This window comes from Trachemys scripta, chromosome 2, assembly GCF_013100865.1.
Source record: "Trachemys scripta elegans isolate TJP31775 chromosome 2, CAS_Tse_1.0, whole genome shotgun sequence".
NCBI classification, from domain to species: domain Eukaryota; kingdom Metazoa; phylum Chordata; order Testudines; family Emydidae; genus Trachemys; species Trachemys scripta.
Genome location: NC_048299.1, coordinates 243,686,401 through 243,707,220, shown reverse-complemented (window position 1 = coordinate 243,707,220; position 20,820 = coordinate 243,686,401). Strand labels below are relative to the sequence as shown.

The following is a 20,820-nucleotide window of genomic DNA, read 5'->3' as shown; positions in this document are numbered from 1 at the left end:
TGGTTATCCTCAACTATATGCTTTCTGTGGCACAAGTAGATATGGAGAATAATTTTAAATTTGATGTCTTTCACTAATAAACAATTAATAGTCTGAGTAGTGATTGAAAAACAACTGTCATCTCACAGATATGGAGTGTATAATTAGGTTTATTTTTGTTTTTCTTTTAAAAAGAAATAATATAGAATCACAGAAGTTGGCGACAAAAAACATACTAGAATATTCAATCCATCCCTTTGTCAATGCAGGATTGATCCCTACAGTACCTTTTGACCAATTTAACCTTAAAAGATCCAGGTGATGAGATTTCCACAACTTTTTCCCCTTAGAGACTATTCCACAGTGTAAAGAGAACAGGAGTACTTGTGGCACCTTAGAGACTAACAGATTTATTAGAGCATAAGCTTTCGTGGACTACAGCCCAATAACCGAAGAAGTGGGCTGTAGTCCACGAAAGCTTATGCTCTAATAAATCTGTTAGTCTCTAAGGTGCCACAAGTACTCCTGTTCTCTTTACACTGTGGAATAGTCTCTAAGGGGAAAAAGTTGTGGAAATCTCATCACCTGGATCTTTTAAGGTTAAATTGGTCAAAAGGTACTGTAGGGATCAATCCTGCATTGACAAAGGGATGGATTGAATATTCTAGTATGTTTTTTGTCGCCAACTTCTGTGATTCTATATTATTTCTTTTTAAAAGAAAAACAAAAATAAACCTAATTATACACTCCATATCTGTGAGATGACAGTTGTTTTTCAATCACTACTCAGACTATTAATTGTTTATTAGTGAAAGACATCAAATTTAAAATTATTCTCCATATCTACTTGTGCCACAGAAAGCATATAGTTGAGGATAACCAGACACAGAAAAATCCTGGGAAAAATCAGCAATAGTCTAAACTAATGAATGTAGCACTCTATATTTTTTCCTGGTTAAATGTATAATTGTACATCATGCAGAATAAAGAGTCTTCCAAACATTTCTTTCAGGGAACTGGAATTTGTATGCTGTAGCACTACACTGATAATGAATACAAAACAGCCTATATTATGTTGATGCATGAGAAGACAAGGTTGTTTCAACAGAACAATTAAGCCCCTGAATTAAGATCACCCCCCGCTTTTGTATGCAGTAGTTTTTGCCTAGCATGACTGTGATACTGCAGCAAATCATAAGTCTTGCAGTGCAATGGTAACTCTGTTTTTGAAGACTCAGTCTTGGGTTTTTCAAGCCTTTAAAAAGGGCCCATATTTTCCCTGGGGCCTATCTTCTCCATTTTGTATGTAGCGCCTACTAATGTCTAACCCAGGGTGGAAAGGAGCTCAAAGAATCCTTTAGATTTTTTTTTTTTAATCAATGAGATCTTGCTTTGTCCAGGCCAAATTTTACTAGGTGCTGAGCATTAGGACAAAGTCTTCAAAAGTGCCTAATGGGACATCTATAGGTACTGAAATCAGGAGGTATGATTGCAGTATGTGTCGATGTACCCAAGCTAGCTTTCATCTAGCTAGACCAAAACTAGCTTAAATAACAATAGCTGTGTGACGTTGTGGCAGCATGGATGGCAGCTGTTCAAGTAGGTACCCTGGGTCTTGGGCGGGCATGGCTAGCCTGTGCAGCCACCATACTGCCGCAGCTTCATTGCTATTTTTATTTGAGTTAGCTAGATCAAAATGAGCCAGGTACGTCTGGATATGCTGCAGTCATACCTCCTGATTGCAGTGTAGATATACCCTCAGTGGAATTCTCACAATCCCATGACCCCAGGAGTTGTGGCTTTAAGAAAAACACCAAAATTTATAAAACTCATGATAAAGTTGCAAGAACTGGCAACTCTCCAGCTGAGTAGTCCCACTGATGTCAATAGGAACAGTCATGTGCATAAAGTTACTCATGTGTGTTTGAAGAATCAGGGCCTAAAATTTATTATCCTCCCCTGGTGTTGGAGACCCTCTGTTCCCCATTCACTTTCATGGGAATTGAGGGCACTTGGCATCTTCCAAGAGGTACTCAGTACCTTGCAGGGGTAGGTCACAAATCTTTTTGTTCTTTCATTTAACATATTCATTAACTTATAGGACAAGATCACAGGCTCAAAAAACCCCTTCTATTACGGAAGTATCAGTTCATTAAGCAATAAGCAACGGAGGGTCCTGTGGCACCTTTAAGACTAACAGAAGTATTGGGAGCATAAGCTTTCGTGGGTAAGAACCTCACTTCTTCAGATGCAAGACATCTGAAGAAGTGAGGTTCTTACCCACGAAAGCTTATGCTGCCAATACTTCTGATAGTCTTAAAGGTGCCACAGGACCCTCTGTTGCTTTTTACAGATTCAGACTAACAGGGCTACCCCTCTGATACTTCATTAAGCAATGGTTCTTTGTTGTTATAGCAACTATCTAGGTAGATGGCCTGATAAGAAATTTGAAAGAGCTGTGATTGCAGGGAAAGAAAGAGAGCAGTAATTCAGTTTCTGGGGGTGGAGAGTGGGGGCTCTCCCTCTCCCCTCCCCCTTACTTTTTTTCCACTTTTTTTTTTTTTTTTTTTTGGTTGGTTGGCTCTGGTTTTACAAGATGTTGCTTGGATACCAATGTGGTTTTGCTCAGCAAAGCTGTCATCTTAATGTTGTGCAAAGGAAGCATAATCAGCTAAGTAGGTACATCTTCGAGATGCACTTTCAGAAATAGTTTCTTTTATCATTATTAGTGGTTTAGCTAGACCTCCATAACTCTTCATATCATTTACATCTAAGCTGTTTAGAAAAATGTAGAAGAATGGATGAGTGCAGAAGTGCTGTTGAATGCTGATTGTCTGTCTATCTCCTGATGTTCATGGAGAAAATCACACTGATTTTTTTTTTTTTAACAAATGTTTTGCAACTCAGGAAATCATTTGTACCCTCCTTGTCATGCATGTTGATATCTCCCATGCAGCAGGTCACAAGGTGGATATTTTTTCCCTTGTCTTCTGCATTTTACAACCATTAGGACAAGCACTATAGCAGAAACAATGACAATACTTTTCATTTCTTTAGTGAAAGATTGTGCAGTGTTTTGCAAATGCTCAAAATATGCTTGGCAGCTAGGCACAGGTGATTTGTTTTGTCATCCATGAAATGGAGATACTGAGGCAGAGAAGTCAGCAATGAGAGGTTAAGTGATTTGTCCAAGGGTCAAACATGAAGTTCATGGCATAGCCAGGAATAGAGCCCAGGTCTTTTGAATCACAATCCTGTGTTCTAGGCACAAGATCATCCTTCCATCCCCTCCCTCTGTAATCGTACTTGGAAATTCCAAGTGAGCTCATATCCCATCTTTCTCCTCCTTACATCAGCTCTGCCTCCTTCTCTCCTCAAGTCCCTTTCTCTCTCTCATTCTTTCTCTTAAATGAGAGGTTTCCATTAAGTTCTCGCCTCCATAGGCCCACCGCCCCTCCATCCCCCAACAGTATACTAGAATAGAACTCTCCTTTCTGGGATGTCAACAATTTCATGCTTTCCCTGGCCTTCACTCATCCAGCCGTGGTCCCTGCCACTGCTTCTGCTCTGAACTGCTCACCCACTGCCACTTCCCCACATGAAGCAGGACTGGGAGCAGGCATCGGGGGAAGAGAAATAAAATGAGAGAGTTGGCCAGGGAAAGGAGTTGGGTCTCAGAAAAAAGGATGTGGCTTGCACTGAATTGTGACTAACTTCTCCCAGTACTCCTCACTTTGCCTTCCTCTCAGAAGCCGTAAGGTCCTCCCCGCTACTCATCACCAGGCACCTTAGACATAAGCGCCAACTCTGTGGGTGCTCTGGGGCTGGAGCACCCACAGAGGAAAAAATGGTGGGTGCTAAGCACCCACCAGCAGCCCCCCTATCAGATCCTCCCCAAACCCCCAGTGCCTCCCGCCAGCGGGCCTTGCAGCTCAGCACCTCCTCCTCCCTCCCTGCACCTCCCGCCCACCGCAATCAGAGCTGTTTTACAGCATGCAGGAGGCTGGGAGGGCGGGGGGAGGAGCAAGGATGCGGCACGCTCCGGGGAGGAGGCAGGGCTGGGTGGGAAGAGGAGGGGTTGGGAAGAGGTGGTGTCTGGGTGAGGCCTTGGGGGAAGGGGTGGAGTGCGGGCAGGGCCCGGGGCAGAGCCGGGGGTTGAACACCCCTCGGCATTTTGAAAAGTCGGCGCCTGTGCCCTTAGAAGACCTTAAAAAGCCCCTACTCCTGAAGTTTGTTACATGTTGTTAATTTTCAAATTTCAGCAAATCACAACCAGTCTCCTAGTCAGTAGTGCAAATTAGAAAGTTTGTCCTGTAATCTGCATGTATATAATGGCTTTCATCCACAGATTTCAAGGTACTTCTGCAAATATTGTATACTTTAAGGAAGTATTATCATACCTCTGTACGGATGAATAAAGAGAGGCCCAGAGAGATTCAGAGTTATGCGTGGCCATGAAGTGGGCACAGCTGGGCATAGAACCTAAGAACTGGTCTACTACACCTGAGGGAATTCTGCGCCACTGCGCATGTGCAGAATTCATGTGCCCCGCAGATTTCTTTGCTTCCCTGAAGAAAAATGACTTTCTGACAGAGAAGCAAAGGGAAGCTGCAAGAGCAGTCACACACCACTCCCTAGCAGTGCAGGTATGTCATTTCAGGCACCTGTAGCAGGTGGCAGAGAGGTAAATCACTGCAGGGCTGGGGACACTCCAGCCAGTGGCTCCTACTCTGAGCCGGGATCAGTTGCTAGTCCCGGCTGGAGGCAGGAGAGGATGGGACTTCCTCTTCCCCTACAAGGAGTGGCTCGGGCTGTGTCAGATCCACCCCCAGAAACCTCCTCCAGCTGCAGGAAGCTCAGTATCCTCCCCTACTTCCTGACCCCATTATTCCTCAGCAGGGGGGGGAGGGGTCACTGTATGGGGAGCTGCCCCCTCCCCCATCTACCCAACCCCTGTGCATCTGGACCTCCCATACCCAGAGGCCCCCACCAAGCCTCACCCTGTACGTCCAGAGCCCCTCTAAGCCTCCATACCTGAACCCTACCCCACTGAACCTCAACCCCTACATCTGGAGCCCCCCTGCAACCAGACCCCCTGCCTCTGGCCCCAATCCCTGAACCCAGACCATCCCCCACTGAGCTTCCTGCACTCAAATCCCCACCCTGATGAGCCCCACCTCCCTGCACCACCCTGAGCCCCCACATCCAGACCCCCAAGCCACTGACCCCCAACTACCTGCACTCAGACCCCACCCCACCAAGCCCCACTCCCCCAGCATCCAGACCCCCCTGCTGAGACCCCCACACCCAGACTCCTCTGCTGAGCCCCAACCACTTTCACTTGGAAGCCCCTGCAGAGTCCCATTGCACCTGGAACCACACCCCAATGAACCTCTGTGCATCCAGATCCCCCCACACCTACACCCCCCACTGAATTGCCTGCACTCAGATTGTCCCACACAGAATCCTCTCACTCCACACTGAGCCCCCTCCACACTTGGATCCTGCCTGGTTGAGCCTGTCTGCCCCACACCTGGTGAGCCTGGTGCAGCGGAGCAAGGCCCCAGGGTGTTTCTGGGGCAGGCCCAGGCCTTGTGCAGTTTCAGAGTCGGGTGCAGCCTCCCCACTGAGTCCATGTTCCCGGGGTGGGAGATGGGTCAGGCTGCAGGGTGATCTCCAGGGCTGTCCCTAGCTATTTTGGTGCCCTACACAGTCCCCCCTTGAGGGGGCTATGTGGGGCCCCAGGCTTGCGTGGGGGGAGGGGAGCTGGTCACTTCCTGCGGGAAGTGGAGTGACCTAGCCCCAGCCTGCTCTTCTCCCCTGGCTCCCAGGCTTGGGGATGGGGGGAACCGCTCCTCAGCACTCGCCGGTGGCATGGCTGGGAGATGGGGAGAGGAGCAGGCTGGGGCTGGGTCGCTCTACTTACTGGTGAGTGCAGGCAGGGAGTGGGGGCAAGGCGGGGGCAGGAAGAGGCGGGGCTGGGGTGGAGCAGGAGTGGGGCCCTGGGGAAGAGCCAGAGCAGGGGCTGGAGCAGCATGCAGCTGCGCAGGGCATCACAAAATTTGGTGCCCCAAATTTCCTGGTGCCCTACGCAGCCGCGTACTTTGTGTATGGGTAAGGATGGCCCTGGTGATCTCCCACCTTCGTACAGCCGGTGGCGTGTGCTCCTCACTGCCATGCTGCAGCCTCTGCATTTATTTATTGACAAATAAAGCTTGCAGAATTTTAAAATATTGTGCACAGATTTTTTAATTTTGGGGGGGTCACAATGCTTGAATAGCATTTGTTTCAAATGGATACAGTTAAAATGGTACAAAAACTGTGGGTAGACAAGCCCTAAAGACGGAATTCTGCTTTCAGTTACATCAGAGCAAAACTGGAGGCTCTTCCAAAGTCAATGGAGTTAATCTGAACTTATACCTACAACGTACACCATTGCAAGTGACAGCTCAGTTTGATTCCAGAAGTCCCTGTTTCCAATCCCTACCACTGCACTGAGCCTCAGAATCTGCATGACAAAGCATGCTGCAGCCATCACAGCAATTATTATGTGTTTTATGCCTGGCCCATCCCATTTTAATACAGTGCTGTATAAATATATAATTTTTTTTCCCCAGGTAGTGCATTTATTTCTGTCTTATTCCTAAAAGAAACCATGAGGGCTGCTGATATGTTAGGTAAGTAAGCGGTTGCGAACACAAGCATGTGTGGTTCCATATGTTTAGCAAACTGGAAGTCTCAAACTCAAACACCCCCACTTGCCCCAGCAAATGTTTAAAGGCATATACTTTAAAAAATTGGGTCCATGTCACAATGTGAAGGAAAATCTTTAGGGCTGTCAAGCAATTAAAAAAATGAATCGCAATTAATTGCGCGATTAAAAAAATTAATTGTGATTAATCATGCTGTTAATAATAGAATACCATTTATTTAAATATTTTTGGATGTTTTCTACATTTTCAAATATATTGATTTCAATTACAACATAAAATACAAAGTGTACAGTGCTCACTTTATTTTTGATTACAAATATTTGCACTGTAAAAAACAAAATAAATAGTATTTTTCAATTCATGTAATACAAGTACTGTCATGCAATCTCTTCATCATGAAAGTTGAACTTACAAATGTAGAATTATGTCCAAAAAAACTCTGCATTCAAAAATAAAACAATGTAAAACTTTAGAGCCTACATGTCCAATCAGTCCTACTTCTTGTTCAGCCAATCGTTCAAACAAACAAGTTTGTTCACATTTGCAGAAGATAATGCTGCCTGCTTCTTGTTTACAACACCACCTGAAAGTTAGAACAGGCATTTGCATGGCACTGTTGTAGCCGGTGTCGCAAGAGATTTACATGCCAGATGCGCTAAAATTTCATATGTCCCTTGATGCTTCAACCGCCACTCCAGAGGATGTGCGTATATGCTGATGACGAGTTCTGCTCAATCACGATCCAAAGCAGTGCAGACCAATGCATGTTCATTTTCATCATCGGAGTCAGATGCCACCAGCAGAAGGTTTATTTTCTTTTTTGGTGGTTTGGGTTCTGTAGTTTCCGCATTAGAGTGTTGCTCTTTTAAGACTTCTGAAAGCCTGCTGAACACACCTCGTCCCTCTCAGATTTTGGAAGGCACTTGAAATTCTTAAACCTTAGGTCGAGTGCTGTAGTTATCTTTTGAAATCTCACATTGGTACCTTCTTTGCATTTTGTCAAATTTACAGTGAAAGTGTTCTTAAAACAAACAACATGTGCTGGATCATCATCCGAGACTGCTATAACATGAAATATATGGCAGAAGGCGGGTAAAACAGCAGGGGACATACAATTCTCCCCCAAGGAGTTCAGTCACAAATTTAATTAACGCATTGTTTTTTTAACAAGCATCATCAGCATGGAAGCATGTCCTCTGGAATGATGGCCGAAGCATGAAGAGGCATATGAATCTTTAGCGCATCTGGCACATAAATATATTGCAAGGCCAGCTACAACAGTGCCATGCGAACGCCTGTTCTCACTTTCAGGTGACTTTGTAATTAAGAAGAGGACAGCATTATCTCCTGTAAATGTAAACAAACTTGTTTCTCTTAGTGAATGGCTGAACAAGAAGTAGAACTGAGTGAACATGTAGGCTCTAAAATTTTACATTGTTTTGTTTTTGAGTGCAGTTATGGAACAAAAAACAACATATGTAAGTTGCACTTTCATGACAAAGAGATTGCACTACAGTACTTGTATGAGGTGAATTGAAAAATACTATTTCTTTTGTTTATCCTTTTTACAGTGCAGACATTTGTAATAAAAAATAATATAAAGTGAGCACTGTACACTTTGTATTTTGTGTTGTAATTGAAGTTGATATATTTGAAAATGTAGAAAAACATCCAAAAATATTTAATACATTTCAGTTGGTATTCTATTGTTTAACAGTGCAGTTAATCGCGATTAATTTTTTTGAGTTAATCGCATGAGTTAACTGCGATTAATAAACAGCCCTAGAAATCTTATTTGCATATGAAAATTAGCTAGTGATCCAAAATCCTCCACCCTTAGAGCTGTAACTTAAGGTTTACATATGGTAGAGATTACTTACTTAAGATCACTCTTTCATTGCATATTTTTAACTCTGAGATGGTATTTAGTATTTTATGAACATGATGCAAGTTCAGTACAAATGGCTAGGTGATTAGCTGTTCTTTCAAATTAAAGAGTGTTTTTACACTGTAGGTATTACACAAAAATTAAAGCTTCATTTAAAAAATGAGAACTATTTACTCCTTTATACTAACTTAGTCATTCCAAAAAAGCAGGAATGATAATCATGTTATCAAATGTCTTACTGTGGAACAAGGTCTTTGTTGCAAAAGCCGTAGGCTTTCTGGCTGCATCAAAGATTTTAGTTGTGTTTCAAAACGGTCTTGCTCTGCATTCTTCATTTATAGCCTTGAAGGAATCGAGCATTTTAGCAGAAAGAGGCCAGCAGATTTCAGTTTTTGCTTTTTAAACCATGCCTTCCCGGATGAATTATCCAAGTGGCAGTGCCATTGATATTTTTGGGGACATGTTACTCATGTGGCATGTTGAGCAAGATTTAGTCCATAGTGTGATAATTATAGCACAGCTGTTGTTGTGCACATTTTTGAGAAAGAGGTTCAGTATTGTTCCAACAACCTATAATATTTACTTAGGTTTTGGATCCTAATCTGCCAACTCAACTGATACACTGAGACTACATCCCTCAACTGATCATTGCCTTATACATTGCACATTGCTTTAACTAGCATTCAACACTGATTTATTTTATTTCTGTTAGTTTGAGTTTGCATGAAAGATTTAACAATGTTGCTGCATTCCATAGGAATGAGCTGTATAATGGGAAATATGGTGATGTTTTTGCAGGCACATAAATTTAGAACAGTTCTGCTTTTCCAAAGAAACCGTGCTGTAGCCGTGCCAGCAATGTCCTGCTGATGTGCTTTGTTTTGTATTCTTAAACCTCAGGTTCCATATTGATTTATTGGTTTCCAAGAATGTTTAATGATTACTTAAAAAACAACTACATTGAATTAGGTAAGATATTAGCTAATCAATGGAGCTTCTGAGCTCAGTAATCAGCCTAGTTACATCTAGATATCCCCAGGAACATCTGTGTTTGTCAGCTGGCTATCCACAGGGCAGAAGTTCCAGACTTTTATTAAAACCACAATAATACAAGTTTGACCTTGAAAAGGGGCCCCCACAACCGGATAACTGAGTAGCCTCTTGCAAATCAACTCTGCCCTTTTATGAAACAGTTCATAGATCTGCAAGGCTGGTAGGGAGCGGCAAAAGGGCCGGCTTCAGGTCAGCTTTACGCTTAGCTATGAAGTTGTCACACATCTGTTGCTCTTAGAGATTCCAGGCCAGATCCTTAGCGGTGTAAATCTGTGTAGCTCCTTTGACTTCAGAGGAGTTACACTGATTTACACCAGCTGAGACTCTGCCCCGCCTCAATAAACAGCATGTCCTTTTAGTTGACAGTAATTTGGGACATGGTCATGACTATCAGAAATAAGGGACCTGATTCTCCTTTGTTCTGCTTTGCTGAACCAGGGTCCTATTTCAGAAAAGTATGAAACTGTGCTGATAACGTCTCTTTACAGTTCCGAAGGAGTTCCCCAGAATTCTTCTGGATTTTATTGAAAAATTATAGTAGGTAAGACCGGGGCCGGCTTTAGGACCTGCGGGGCCTGATTCAAATACCTGATGGCGGTCCGGGTCTTCGGCGGCACTTTGGTGGCGGTGGGTCTGCTCCGCGTCTTCCGTGGCACTGCAAGACCCCCCCGCCTCCGGAGTGGACTGCCGCCAAGTGAGCCTAAGGCGCGGGGCCCGATTCCGGGGAATCGGCCTAAAGCCGGCCCTGGGTAAGACTTCAGATGCAGGTAACATGACTAGCTAATTGTATATCTAATTAAGTGGATTTAACTTTATGCTAGAAACTACTTTCAAAGGGGCTTGAATGGTAAATTGGACAATAATATACTTTGTAAAATTAATGTGTGTTTTTATTTAAAGGTGGAACCCTGACAATTGCAGGAACATATTTGTTGGTGACATTCGCTCCAAATGTAACCCAGGAGCTCACGGCAACTAAAATACAGAATTATTTAATTAGCTGGCAGTTTCTGATCTATGTGGTGAGTTTCTTGTTTATAATTCTCTGTAAGTCAAAATATCTTGATTTTTGCATCACAAGTCACAATGTCAAACAGCTGCTCCTGAAGCAAATTGTTTCCAGTACCATGGCCATAGCCATGTGCTGCAGATCAGCTTCTCAAGTGCTTTCCTCCTCTCCATCCCTGGGGTTCAACAGATCCTGACATTTGTTGAACTTCAGAAGAGCAGAGGATAGATTGAGAAAAAGGTGGGAATTTGCAAGAAGAGGAGAATTTAAATGTTAGTGGCTTGGGAGGGAGTAAATATTGGAACTGGTTGTACGTGATTTGAATGTATTTATTCCACATTTTCTGTACATGTATCTAAGAGTATTTATTTATTTACAACTTGAAATAATAGTGGTTTTGAAGATGGGGCCCTATTTCTTCTTTGTATAGATGGCTCAGTTGTGCTCCCTGTGTTGCCCAGCCAAGACAAATGGCTCCTTATTCCACTGATTGGCTGAGTGAATGACTGCATTGTTGCCATTAGCTATTAATCAATGTCTGAATTTGAATTCAAATACCAAAATACCACTTTGATTAGAGCTCCTATATACAAACCTTCAAAATCCATCCTTGCTCTTTGATGCATTCTAATTAACTTCAGGAACAAGACCAGAGTGAGTGGGAAGACTCTGTCTGTCTCTCAAAAATGCAGAAAAATATCTGTTTCATCTGGATGTAGAAGTTGCAATATGCTCTAAACCCCAGAAGTTTTTTATTCTTCCTTCCCCTCCTACCCCCCAAGATTATTAATGTTTTGTCATTTTAAAAAATGACATTTTCAAATAGGTGAAGATTTCAGGATGCTCAGTTAAGAAGTTATAGACTAGCTAGCTTCACCCTGAGGCCTCACTACTCCAGCCAGTTTACCAGCTCACAAAGCACCTATACTGTAGATGAGACTATTGATAAAACAGTCAGGACAAGATAATACTAAATAGTTTTTCTTTCTTCTGTTGACTGTGCATTTTCAAAGCTCATGAAAGACGGTGATACAGCTCAATGGAAGAGACTGATGGGGTTTCTAGCATTTTTAGTCATGCAACAGAGTTGATTTCAAGGTGCTGCATGGAGACTCAGCCACACAACTTGACATCAGTGTCAGTGGGCATTGGGTAGCTCCATCCTGTGCACAACATAGAAACCGTGCCGTTCAATATTTTAAAAAGGTCTGGCTTTTTAAGAAATGCTTTTAAATAGCTGCCTTGCATTCTTAAAAAGCTTCATTTAAAGATGTTAGAGAAATAAAGTATACCCTCATTGACAGCACAGGTTTTAGTGAGCAGCTTGCTTTGCTAAAATGCCAATGATAGTTCAGTGTCAATGAACTAACACTTTTGCAAAATCAGTGGCTTGTCTGGAATAGGGCCTTCTCCCACTTCAGGAGATTAAGGCTTTGCTCTTCCCAGGAGAAAGTGTAAAGGGTTGGAAGGAAATTCTTACCCCTTCTTTTAAAAATTACTTTAAAAAAGCACCATGTTGATTAGCTACTATCTTACCTAATCCCAATGCAGTGTCTGTGCTTAGTAATCAGCCCACTTACATCAAGTTACCCGGCATCAGCATCCGTGGGGGCTTGTCATCTGACAACTACCCTCCAAACCTTGTCTCCTTTCACTAGCCCCTTTGCCTCCTTCATTGTGTCCAAACCCTGTTACTAGCTAGACCCCCTATTTATTTCCTTCTCCCATTTTTGCCTGGCTGCATTCTTTCGAATTCACATATCCCCCGATGCCTGAAGCCCCCTCCATGACCTATTCAACCATGACCCCGTTAAACTCTCTCCTTAAAACTCACCTCTTCCACAAGACCTATTATCTCATCTTCTCGCTTACTCCCAAATACCAACTTATACCCCTACAGCTTGGGGTGGGAAAAGGACAAGACCGAAAACAAACAAACAAAAGGCAAGTGCTGGATATCAACACTCATTTAATGGTTAGATTTGTTGCCTTCTGTTCCTTGTTTTCATCTACTAAGAGCTTCCTATCGCTAGAGAAGGGAGAAGAGTCAAAAGGCTGCCATAGGGACCTTGTTATGCAAATCTAATCGACCCGGGAAGAGTCTACATGCTGCAATGATGGGTATTTAATACGAAATTCAAACAGAATTTGATTTAACCTGTGCAGGTGAAGCCTAGGACAACCTATGGTAGAAAATAGGCCTGATACTACACTCCATTGATTCAATGGAGTTGTCCGAGTTTTTTCATCAGTGTAACAGAATTAGCAAGAAAGATTGAGGTCACGTTGTGGCTAGCCGATGCTTCATCTCACCCAGACTCCCCATCACAATCTAGGAAGGCATGTTGAGGGAAATAGGTGACAGCATTATATATAATGCTGCATTATATATAATGGGGGAGGGATAGCTCAGTGGTTTGAGCATTGGCCTGCCAAACCCAGCGTTGTGAGTTTAATCCTTGAGGTGGCCACTTAGGGATCTGGGGTAAAATCAGTACTTGGTCCTGCTAGTGAAGGCAGGGGGCTGGTCTCAATGACCTTTCAGGGTCCCTTCCAGTTCTATGAGATAGGTATATCTCCATATATGTATATATACATAAACAGACACACACACACATGGAGTTAATATCACCCAGGATTTAGGTAAATTAATCTTGCCGATAGATGTGCTTACTAATGCAGTCTTTCTTCATATGAAAAGTGAATGCCTTAAAACTGCAACCACAACCCCATAATCTTCAATCAGTGTCTGTAGACATTTCAGTGCAAAAACCACATCCTTCTAGAATGTAAGATTGTCCTTTGATTACACTTGGGGCAGGAAAACACATTTTAAAAAAAATAATGGGACAAGAAACCTAAAGGGTGGGATGCAACGATCCTTCCCTTGGGAAAAAATTGAGACTTAGGGTATGTCAACACTGCAAGCAGTAAGTAGATCTAAGTACGTTGACTTCAGCTACGCTATTCACGTAGCTGAAGTTCCGTATCTTAGATCATACCTGTGCGATAGTGTAGACAAGCCGTTACAATGGTGGGAGTAAGGCTGTAGTGTGTACACTGACATAATTAGGTCAGCATAAACTGGCTTTCTAGTGTAAACCAGCCCTAAGAATTGCAAGTTTTGGATACTGTGGTGTTGGGTTCTCACTGTACTTTCTGTCCTCCCCAGAGTCTGTCACTATCCCAGCACAGTCTCTGCTCTCTCTCTGTCCAAGCCCTTAGAGATGGTAGGGCATCCTGTGTCTGAGGGAATGGGGCATTTGGAGCATCCTCAGGCTGCTACTTGTACCCCAGTGTGGGGTGAGGATATCAGGGCTGCCAGCTTCCTGGTGCAGGGTTCTATGCTGAGCTGGTTGGCTGGCGCTGTGTTCCCTACTGCATGCTGCCTCCTGCTCTGCTCTGCTGCCTGGCCTCCCGCATTTAGTGGCCATAATAGCAGCCGAGTGGAATAGAGCGGCCAGCAGAGCATGCTGTGACAGAGCTGCAGCCAGCGGTGCGGGGTGCTCAGCAAGAGTTAGACGTGAGGGCATCAGTGGAAGGCAAAAGGTTTGGAGGGAGAGGTTGTCCCTCTGAGGTGCCCAACTTCCCCAGTGCTTGTGCCTATGTGTTTCCATGACTCTTCAGTGTGTGGAATTCCCACTGACTCACATGGCAGTTCCACACACACAGCACCTGCAGGATCAGGCCTGGAAGAGACACGAGGGCACTTGTTTCTCAGATGATCAATCTGATGCTTCGAAGGGACAGAGGTAGCCGTGCTTGTCCTGTTATACCTCCGAAGTATAGGCAGATAGTCATCAGCAGGCCATGCCTTCCTGTGGCTCAGATCCTGAGTGCTCCATGCAGCTGAGGAAGCAGGGTGTAAAGATGGCTTTAAGTCACTTTAATGCTCCTCCAGCCTTGGAACTATCTGGGGCCCTAAGGCAGTTGTCCCCAAAAGTTTTTTAAGTCCCCCACCCCTTGTTCCTAATATAATTTGACCTCCCCCACCCCCGGAAGCCATGGTCGGAGGCTGGAGCCAGAGCCATGGCTGAGGTCAGGAGCCGGGGGCTGCGGCTGAGAGCTGGGCCGCAGTCGGGCCGGGAGCCCGGGGCTGGGCCGGAGCGGGGCTGAGGCCAGAGCAGGGCTGGGTGCCGCTCCGTCCCCACCTCCCATGGAGCCTGGCACGGACCCCGCCACGACCCACTGAACATTGCTCCATGCTCCACTAGGGGGGCTCTCCCCACAGTTTGGGGACCACTGCCCTAAGGGCTACATTAATTTATACCAGCTGCCAACAGCCCCAAGATATTACTGGGGATAAAAGAGCCCTGGCCACAGCCCCTGCACCAGCAACAGTGGAGGGAATGGAGAAGGAGCCACTATAGCAGCTACTAGGCCACCTGACTATTCCCCTGTGGCAATACTCCCATAGCTGGTTAAGTCAGCTTTAGGCCAGCTTTGAGCTTTGGGAGTGCCACAGAAACTGTCCTAATGCAAGCCAGAATCTAGGTCTACATTTCAACCTGTGAATCTGAACTCAGCTAAACTGACAGTAGAATAATTACTTGTTTATAGATGGGCTGCTGGCTGCCTGCCTCATTCTATTACTCCCAAGAGCTGTTTCACTCATTGCATGCTTTTTCAGTACAGAAAGAAGGTTGAATGTTGACATATGATTAAAAATTCTGTTGCTGATAATAGCGAGGCTGTTTTCTGCAGCTGGTGATGTTACAGAAGTGTCACGGTACTGGCAAGGGAGCAAGTGTTACTGTGGGAACCTGTAAGAGCTAGCATTACTAGTGAAGCCAGTAAATTTAACTGTCAGTGTGGAAGATGGTGATGACATAGATGAAGCGAGTCTGGACTGTGTACAGTGAACAGTGTGTCAGCATTACAGATGACCTGCAGGGCAGTCTCTGCTGGTGTGTCATTGAGCTTTGCCAGTGTACCTTCTGTCATGTACCCTGACAGGTAGGTGGGTAGCCAGTGACTGAAGATCATTGCATAGCTATAATCTGAATGAAATACATTCCCCCCATGATTGCATGGCGGGAAGTTTGGACATGAAGATAGTGCTAGCTAAGGTTTTGTGGACTGAGGCAAACGAAAAGGGCAAAGAGGAAAGAAACTAATGCAGTCAGATATTATGGTGATGGTCACTGTAGAAAAATTGAGCTAAAAGTAGATAATGTTCTGCTTCAGGCTAGCTCTCTACTCTTTAGCCCTGGGGGTTATATATTTGGGGGTGTCTGTATTGATAATCCCTAGCTCATGTGGGTACCTTTTGCTGTCCCAGAAAAACAATCTTTGTTTTAATCTTCTCAATGCTGTGAAAGCAAACAGACTCCTCGACAGCAAAGAAATGAGAAAGTTAACTTGAAACGTATCTTAGGAGCAGGAAAGATTTATGAGAACAATTATTTGTTAACTCAGTTGACTGGAGATAAGGTTACTGTGACGTTCCCCTCTGGTGTTGTCTGGACCGGTGATCTGCTAAGCCACTCCAATCCTTGACTCTGAGAGCCAACCTTACCCTGCTCTGCTGTGAGAACCCCTGGGCTGTTCACGCACAGCCTCTGGCATGTAAGCTGCTCCCAGGTACTTGCAAGCGAATGACACTAGCCAATATCTCCAGTCCCAGACACAACCCTAGGAAGCTCCGTCTTGTAGTGTCCAGTTGTGCCCGCTGGATGCTGCAAGCTTATATGATTTAATAAAGAAATTGATATGTACCCGGCTTGTTATCCCCAGGGGAGCCTCTGACACACTTCAAACCAAACGCACTCTTCAGTAGAATAAACAAACAAATTTATTAACTATAAAGATAAATTTTAAGTGATTATAAGTCAAAGCATAAAAGGTCAGATTTGGTCAAATGAAATAAAAGCTGACCTTAACATGTTCAATGTCCTTACAAACTTAGATGCTTCTCACCACAGGCTGGCTGGTTGCTCTTCAGTCAGGCTCTGCCCTTTGATCAGCGCTTCAGTTGCTTGTTGTGGTGTCTGTAGATGTAGGTGGAAGAGAGAGAGAGCATGGCAAATGTCTCTTCCTTTTATCATGTCTTTTCTTCCCTCTTGGCCTTGCTCCATCTCCCACTTCAGAGTCAGGTGAGCATAACCTCATTGCAGTTCCAAACTGACCAAAGGAAGGGGGGTGACTCCCTTGAGAATCTAACAGATTCTGTTGTTGCTGCCTATGCCAGCATTTTTTGTTCCTGTGAGGCTGGGCTGGGTTTGCCCCATATCTGCCCTGATGAGGTGTGAACTGCCTCTCTGCTCTTGGAGAGTTTTTGCCTGTGCTTATTTTAAGCCATGAAGATACATTTTCAGTCTCATAACTACATATATGAAATTATAACCTATAACAGTACTGTAACAATTACTATAACATCACTATAACTACCATGCTCAATGCATCAGGAGCCTTCCGAAGACACCCTACATGACAAACTTTGCATTGGATACCACACAATCATTTTACAAGGATGAACAAGGGGGTGCTGGATGTTCCCCCGAGGTACAGAGCATCCCAGTTACTTTTTAGTAGATGTTTAATAAAGCAATCCTCCCTTGAACTGTTTGAGCAGAGTAGATCAATGTGACATTTTAAAGAATCTGAATGAAGCATTTGTTATATTGTTTACAGCTTAACCTTTCTTGCCTCTTTTTCCAGATCTTAGAAATAATAATATTCTGCATTCTTCTGTATTTCTACAAAAGAAAGGATGTGAAGCACATCGTGGTTTTGTTAATGATGGTAGCACTACTAGGTAAGAACATATTATTCTGTTTGTATAATATTCCTCTCTCTCTCTCACTTGACCACTCTCTGTCACTCGGTCCCCTGTGTTAGCTTATGTCAGTGTTGTGTTCAAAGGGACAATCTGAAGGGGGAATCCTTAGGTTTTTATATGGCTTCAGTGAGTTTCTTTCTAACAAGCAAAGCCAATTACTCAACAAACTTTATATGCCTATTGCTAGTACTGTTTGGTTTTCTAGATTTGCAGTTTGATTCTGTGTGAATCCGACTTGTGCATGGATATTCCAAGGCTTTTTGTCTCTGCCATTTGAAGTAATCCTTTATCATTAGCTCCCTGGAAGAATGAATTGCAGAGACTTTTGAAACTCCATATGTCTAGAACATATTTTGGTGACCAGGACTAGCCGAGGAAAACAAATCACTAATTTAAAAACAAAAACAGAAAACCTCTTAACCACCCTGCTTGTGTGCAGTTCTTCAGTATAACTGCCTGGGACCTTCTGCCTGCATTCCTCTACTCCCACCTATATATGAATATTTTTTTCCAGAACTGAAGCCTTAATAAATGCAACATATTTTCCTATACTGCCTTTATAGATATGTATTAAGACTTCAGTAGTCCACTAAACTTAGTTAGAGTTTGCCATTTGCATTAACCTCTGCCTAGGTATTCCCCAGAAAATCCACTTAACACTTATTGTTCCAAAAATCCATTCTTGACTTGTACATTTGCAGTGTAGTTCTTTGAATCCCCAGACCTTACATTTCCCCTGGAGAGTTTACGTACAATCCTGGCCCACAAGAATACATAAATCATTCATTAAATACAATGGACCTCAAAGGTACTTAAATGTAATTTGATCTCCCAAGGATGTGGTAGGATGTTGCCATGTTTGTCACACTATCATGACAAATCTCTTCACCTTTCAGCAATCCAGCCCTCATCTGGAAAGCCCAATTTCTACATGCTACCCTGTAACTGACTGAGGTTTTTAACCCCACACATCACCATGATGGTTTGTTGTTTTTTTTGTATCATACTCATTATGGGCCAGAAATTCAAGGATTCCCTTTGCTCACTTTGAGTACTACCTTGAACAATCCGATTGATTTCAATAGGAGTGTTCAAGAAGTAAGGTACTACTCAAGGGGAGCAAAGGAAATCCTTGAATTTGGCCCTAATGGTGAAATTCAAATAGGCCATCACAAGGCCTATGCACCACTTAAACCCCATGCCAGAGTTGCTCTGAGCAAAATACTTGGAACAGAACCCCAGATCTGAATTCCTTCCCCCACCCTCCTGTCCAGAGTGTTGGGAAGTTCTGAACTGTATGTCAATATGAATTTTGCACCTGGGAGCTATCTCTGTAATTGGGCAAATTGGAACTTTGGAACTGAGCTTCTTGGAGAACCTGGAATTAGATCCAAGTGATGGGACCTTGTCCCCTGCTATTAATTACTTTCTTTTAGTGTGACAAGTGCACTGTTACTCCTCTCATCTTGCCACCCCATATGTTTTGAATTTGTTCTATTTTCTGTGAGGTTATTGTAACCTCCACAATTGAGCTTCAGCAGCAAGGGCTGGGGCAAATCAAGAGCCCACGCCAGAGGAGAAGTGTGAGTGCCTTTTAGTCTAGCCATCTGCACCTTTACTTGCTCAGGTAATGAGGAAGCCTGATTCTGCTCTCCAAACGGGTAGTACGTCATGCTGCAATGCTTCTCCTCCTCGGCTGGCCTGAAGATTGCTGCTCAGTTTCCTTTAAAGCAAGCTTTGTTTGTGGTTATGTGCATTTCAAACCTTTTATTGGTTTAAAAAGAAAATCAGAAGAAGGGTTAAAAACATAACTAACTTTTTACATAGACTACTGATCAATATGTCTTTCTGCAGCACTGACACTCTGGGGTAAAGGCGAATAATTCTACCTTGTTAACATATCTCTCTCTCTCTTCCAGCATCATTGACGATCATTTCAGTAAAGGCTGTGGCAGGCATGATAACATTCTCTGCAAAGGGCAAAATGCAGCTAACATACCCCATTTTCTATATCATGTTCATTACAATGGTGACATCTTGTGTTTTCCAAGTCAAGTAAGTTAGTTTTTGTTAACCTTTCTATCCATTTATCTGCTGGTTTTGCTAATTACTGGTGCATAGTGACTCCTGGTGTGAATAACAGTTAAACACACCGATTGCCTTCACTGATTTTTTTTTAAAAAATTTATTTATTTATTTATAATTTATTTCTCATTGGATTATTTCACTTGGATTTATTATACTGGTGCCTTCCTCTCTTATTAACAAACAATTCAGGTTCGTTCAAAATGCATGTTTATTTTTCTCACAGTTCTTAAACCCAACTGTGAAGTAAAACTTGCTGTTTTCTTTCTGTTACTTTGTCATGCAGCTTTTAGACCCATTGCTGGTAACCAATTAATCTAATAGCCAATGCGCTTTCAGTAACTTTGTCCTAAATTTAGAAAGGGAATTCTTTTTCCCACTTAGCCCTGGTCTAGACTACAGAATTAATTCGGTATAACTACGTTGCTCGGGGTGTGAATAATCCACACCCCTGAACAACATAGAATCATAGAATATCAGGGTTGGAAGGGACCTCAGAAGGTCATCTAGTCCAAACCCCTGCTCAAAGCAGGACCAATCCCCAACTAAATCATCCCAGCCAGGGCTTCGTCAAGACTAACCTTAAAAACCTTTAAGGAAGGAGTTTGCACCACCTCTCCAGGTAACCCATTCCAGTGCTTCACCACCCTCCTAGTGAAAATGTTTTTCCTAATATCCAACCTATATCTCCCTCATTGCAACTTGAAACTGTTACTCCTTGTTCTGTCATCTGGTACCACTGAGAACAGTCTAAATCCATCCTCTTTGGAACCCTCTTTCAGGTATTTGAAAGCAGCTATCAAATCCCCCCTCACTCTTCTCTTCTGCAGACTAAACAATCCCAGTTCCCTCAGCCTCTCCTCATAAGTCATGTACTCCAGACCCCTAATCATTTTTGTTGACCTCCACTGGACTCTTTCTAATTTTTCCACATCCTTCTTGTAGTGTGGGACCCCAAACTGGACACAGTACTCCAGATGAGGCCTCACCAATGCCAAATACAGGGGAATGATCACGTCCCTCGATCTGCTGGCAATGCCCCTCCTTAAATAGCCCCAAATGCTGTTAGCTTTCTTGGCAACAAGGGCACACTGTTGACTGATATCCAGCTTTAGGTCCACTGTAACCCCTAGGTCCTTTTCTGCAGAACTGCTGCCTAGCCATTCGGTCCCTAGTCTGTAACAGTGCATGGGATTCTTCCTTCCTAAGTGCAGGACTCTGCACTTGTCCTTGTTGAACCTCATCAGATTTCTTTTGGCCCAATCCTCTAATTTGTCTAGGTCCTGCTTTATCCTATCCCTACCCTCCAGCG

The 20,820-nt window shown here is 43.6% G+C and overlaps 1 protein-coding gene across 1 annotated transcript in view; it reads left to right on the top strand.

Moving 5' to 3' along the window:
* The window catches only part of NIPAL2 (NIPA like domain containing 2), a 76,468-nt gene that overhangs the window by 39,927 nt on the left and 15,721 nt on the right, over positions 1-20,820 (top strand). The window contains exons 4-7 of the mRNA XM_034763358.1: positions 6,597-6,656; positions 10,534-10,655; positions 17,303-17,399; positions 19,343-19,478. Of these exons, the coding sequence (XP_034619249.1) occupies positions 6,597-6,656; positions 10,534-10,655; positions 17,303-17,399; positions 19,343-19,478 (415 nt within the window). The remainder of the gene's footprint in view (positions 1-6,596; positions 6,657-10,533; positions 10,656-17,302; positions 17,400-19,342; positions 19,479-20,820) is intronic.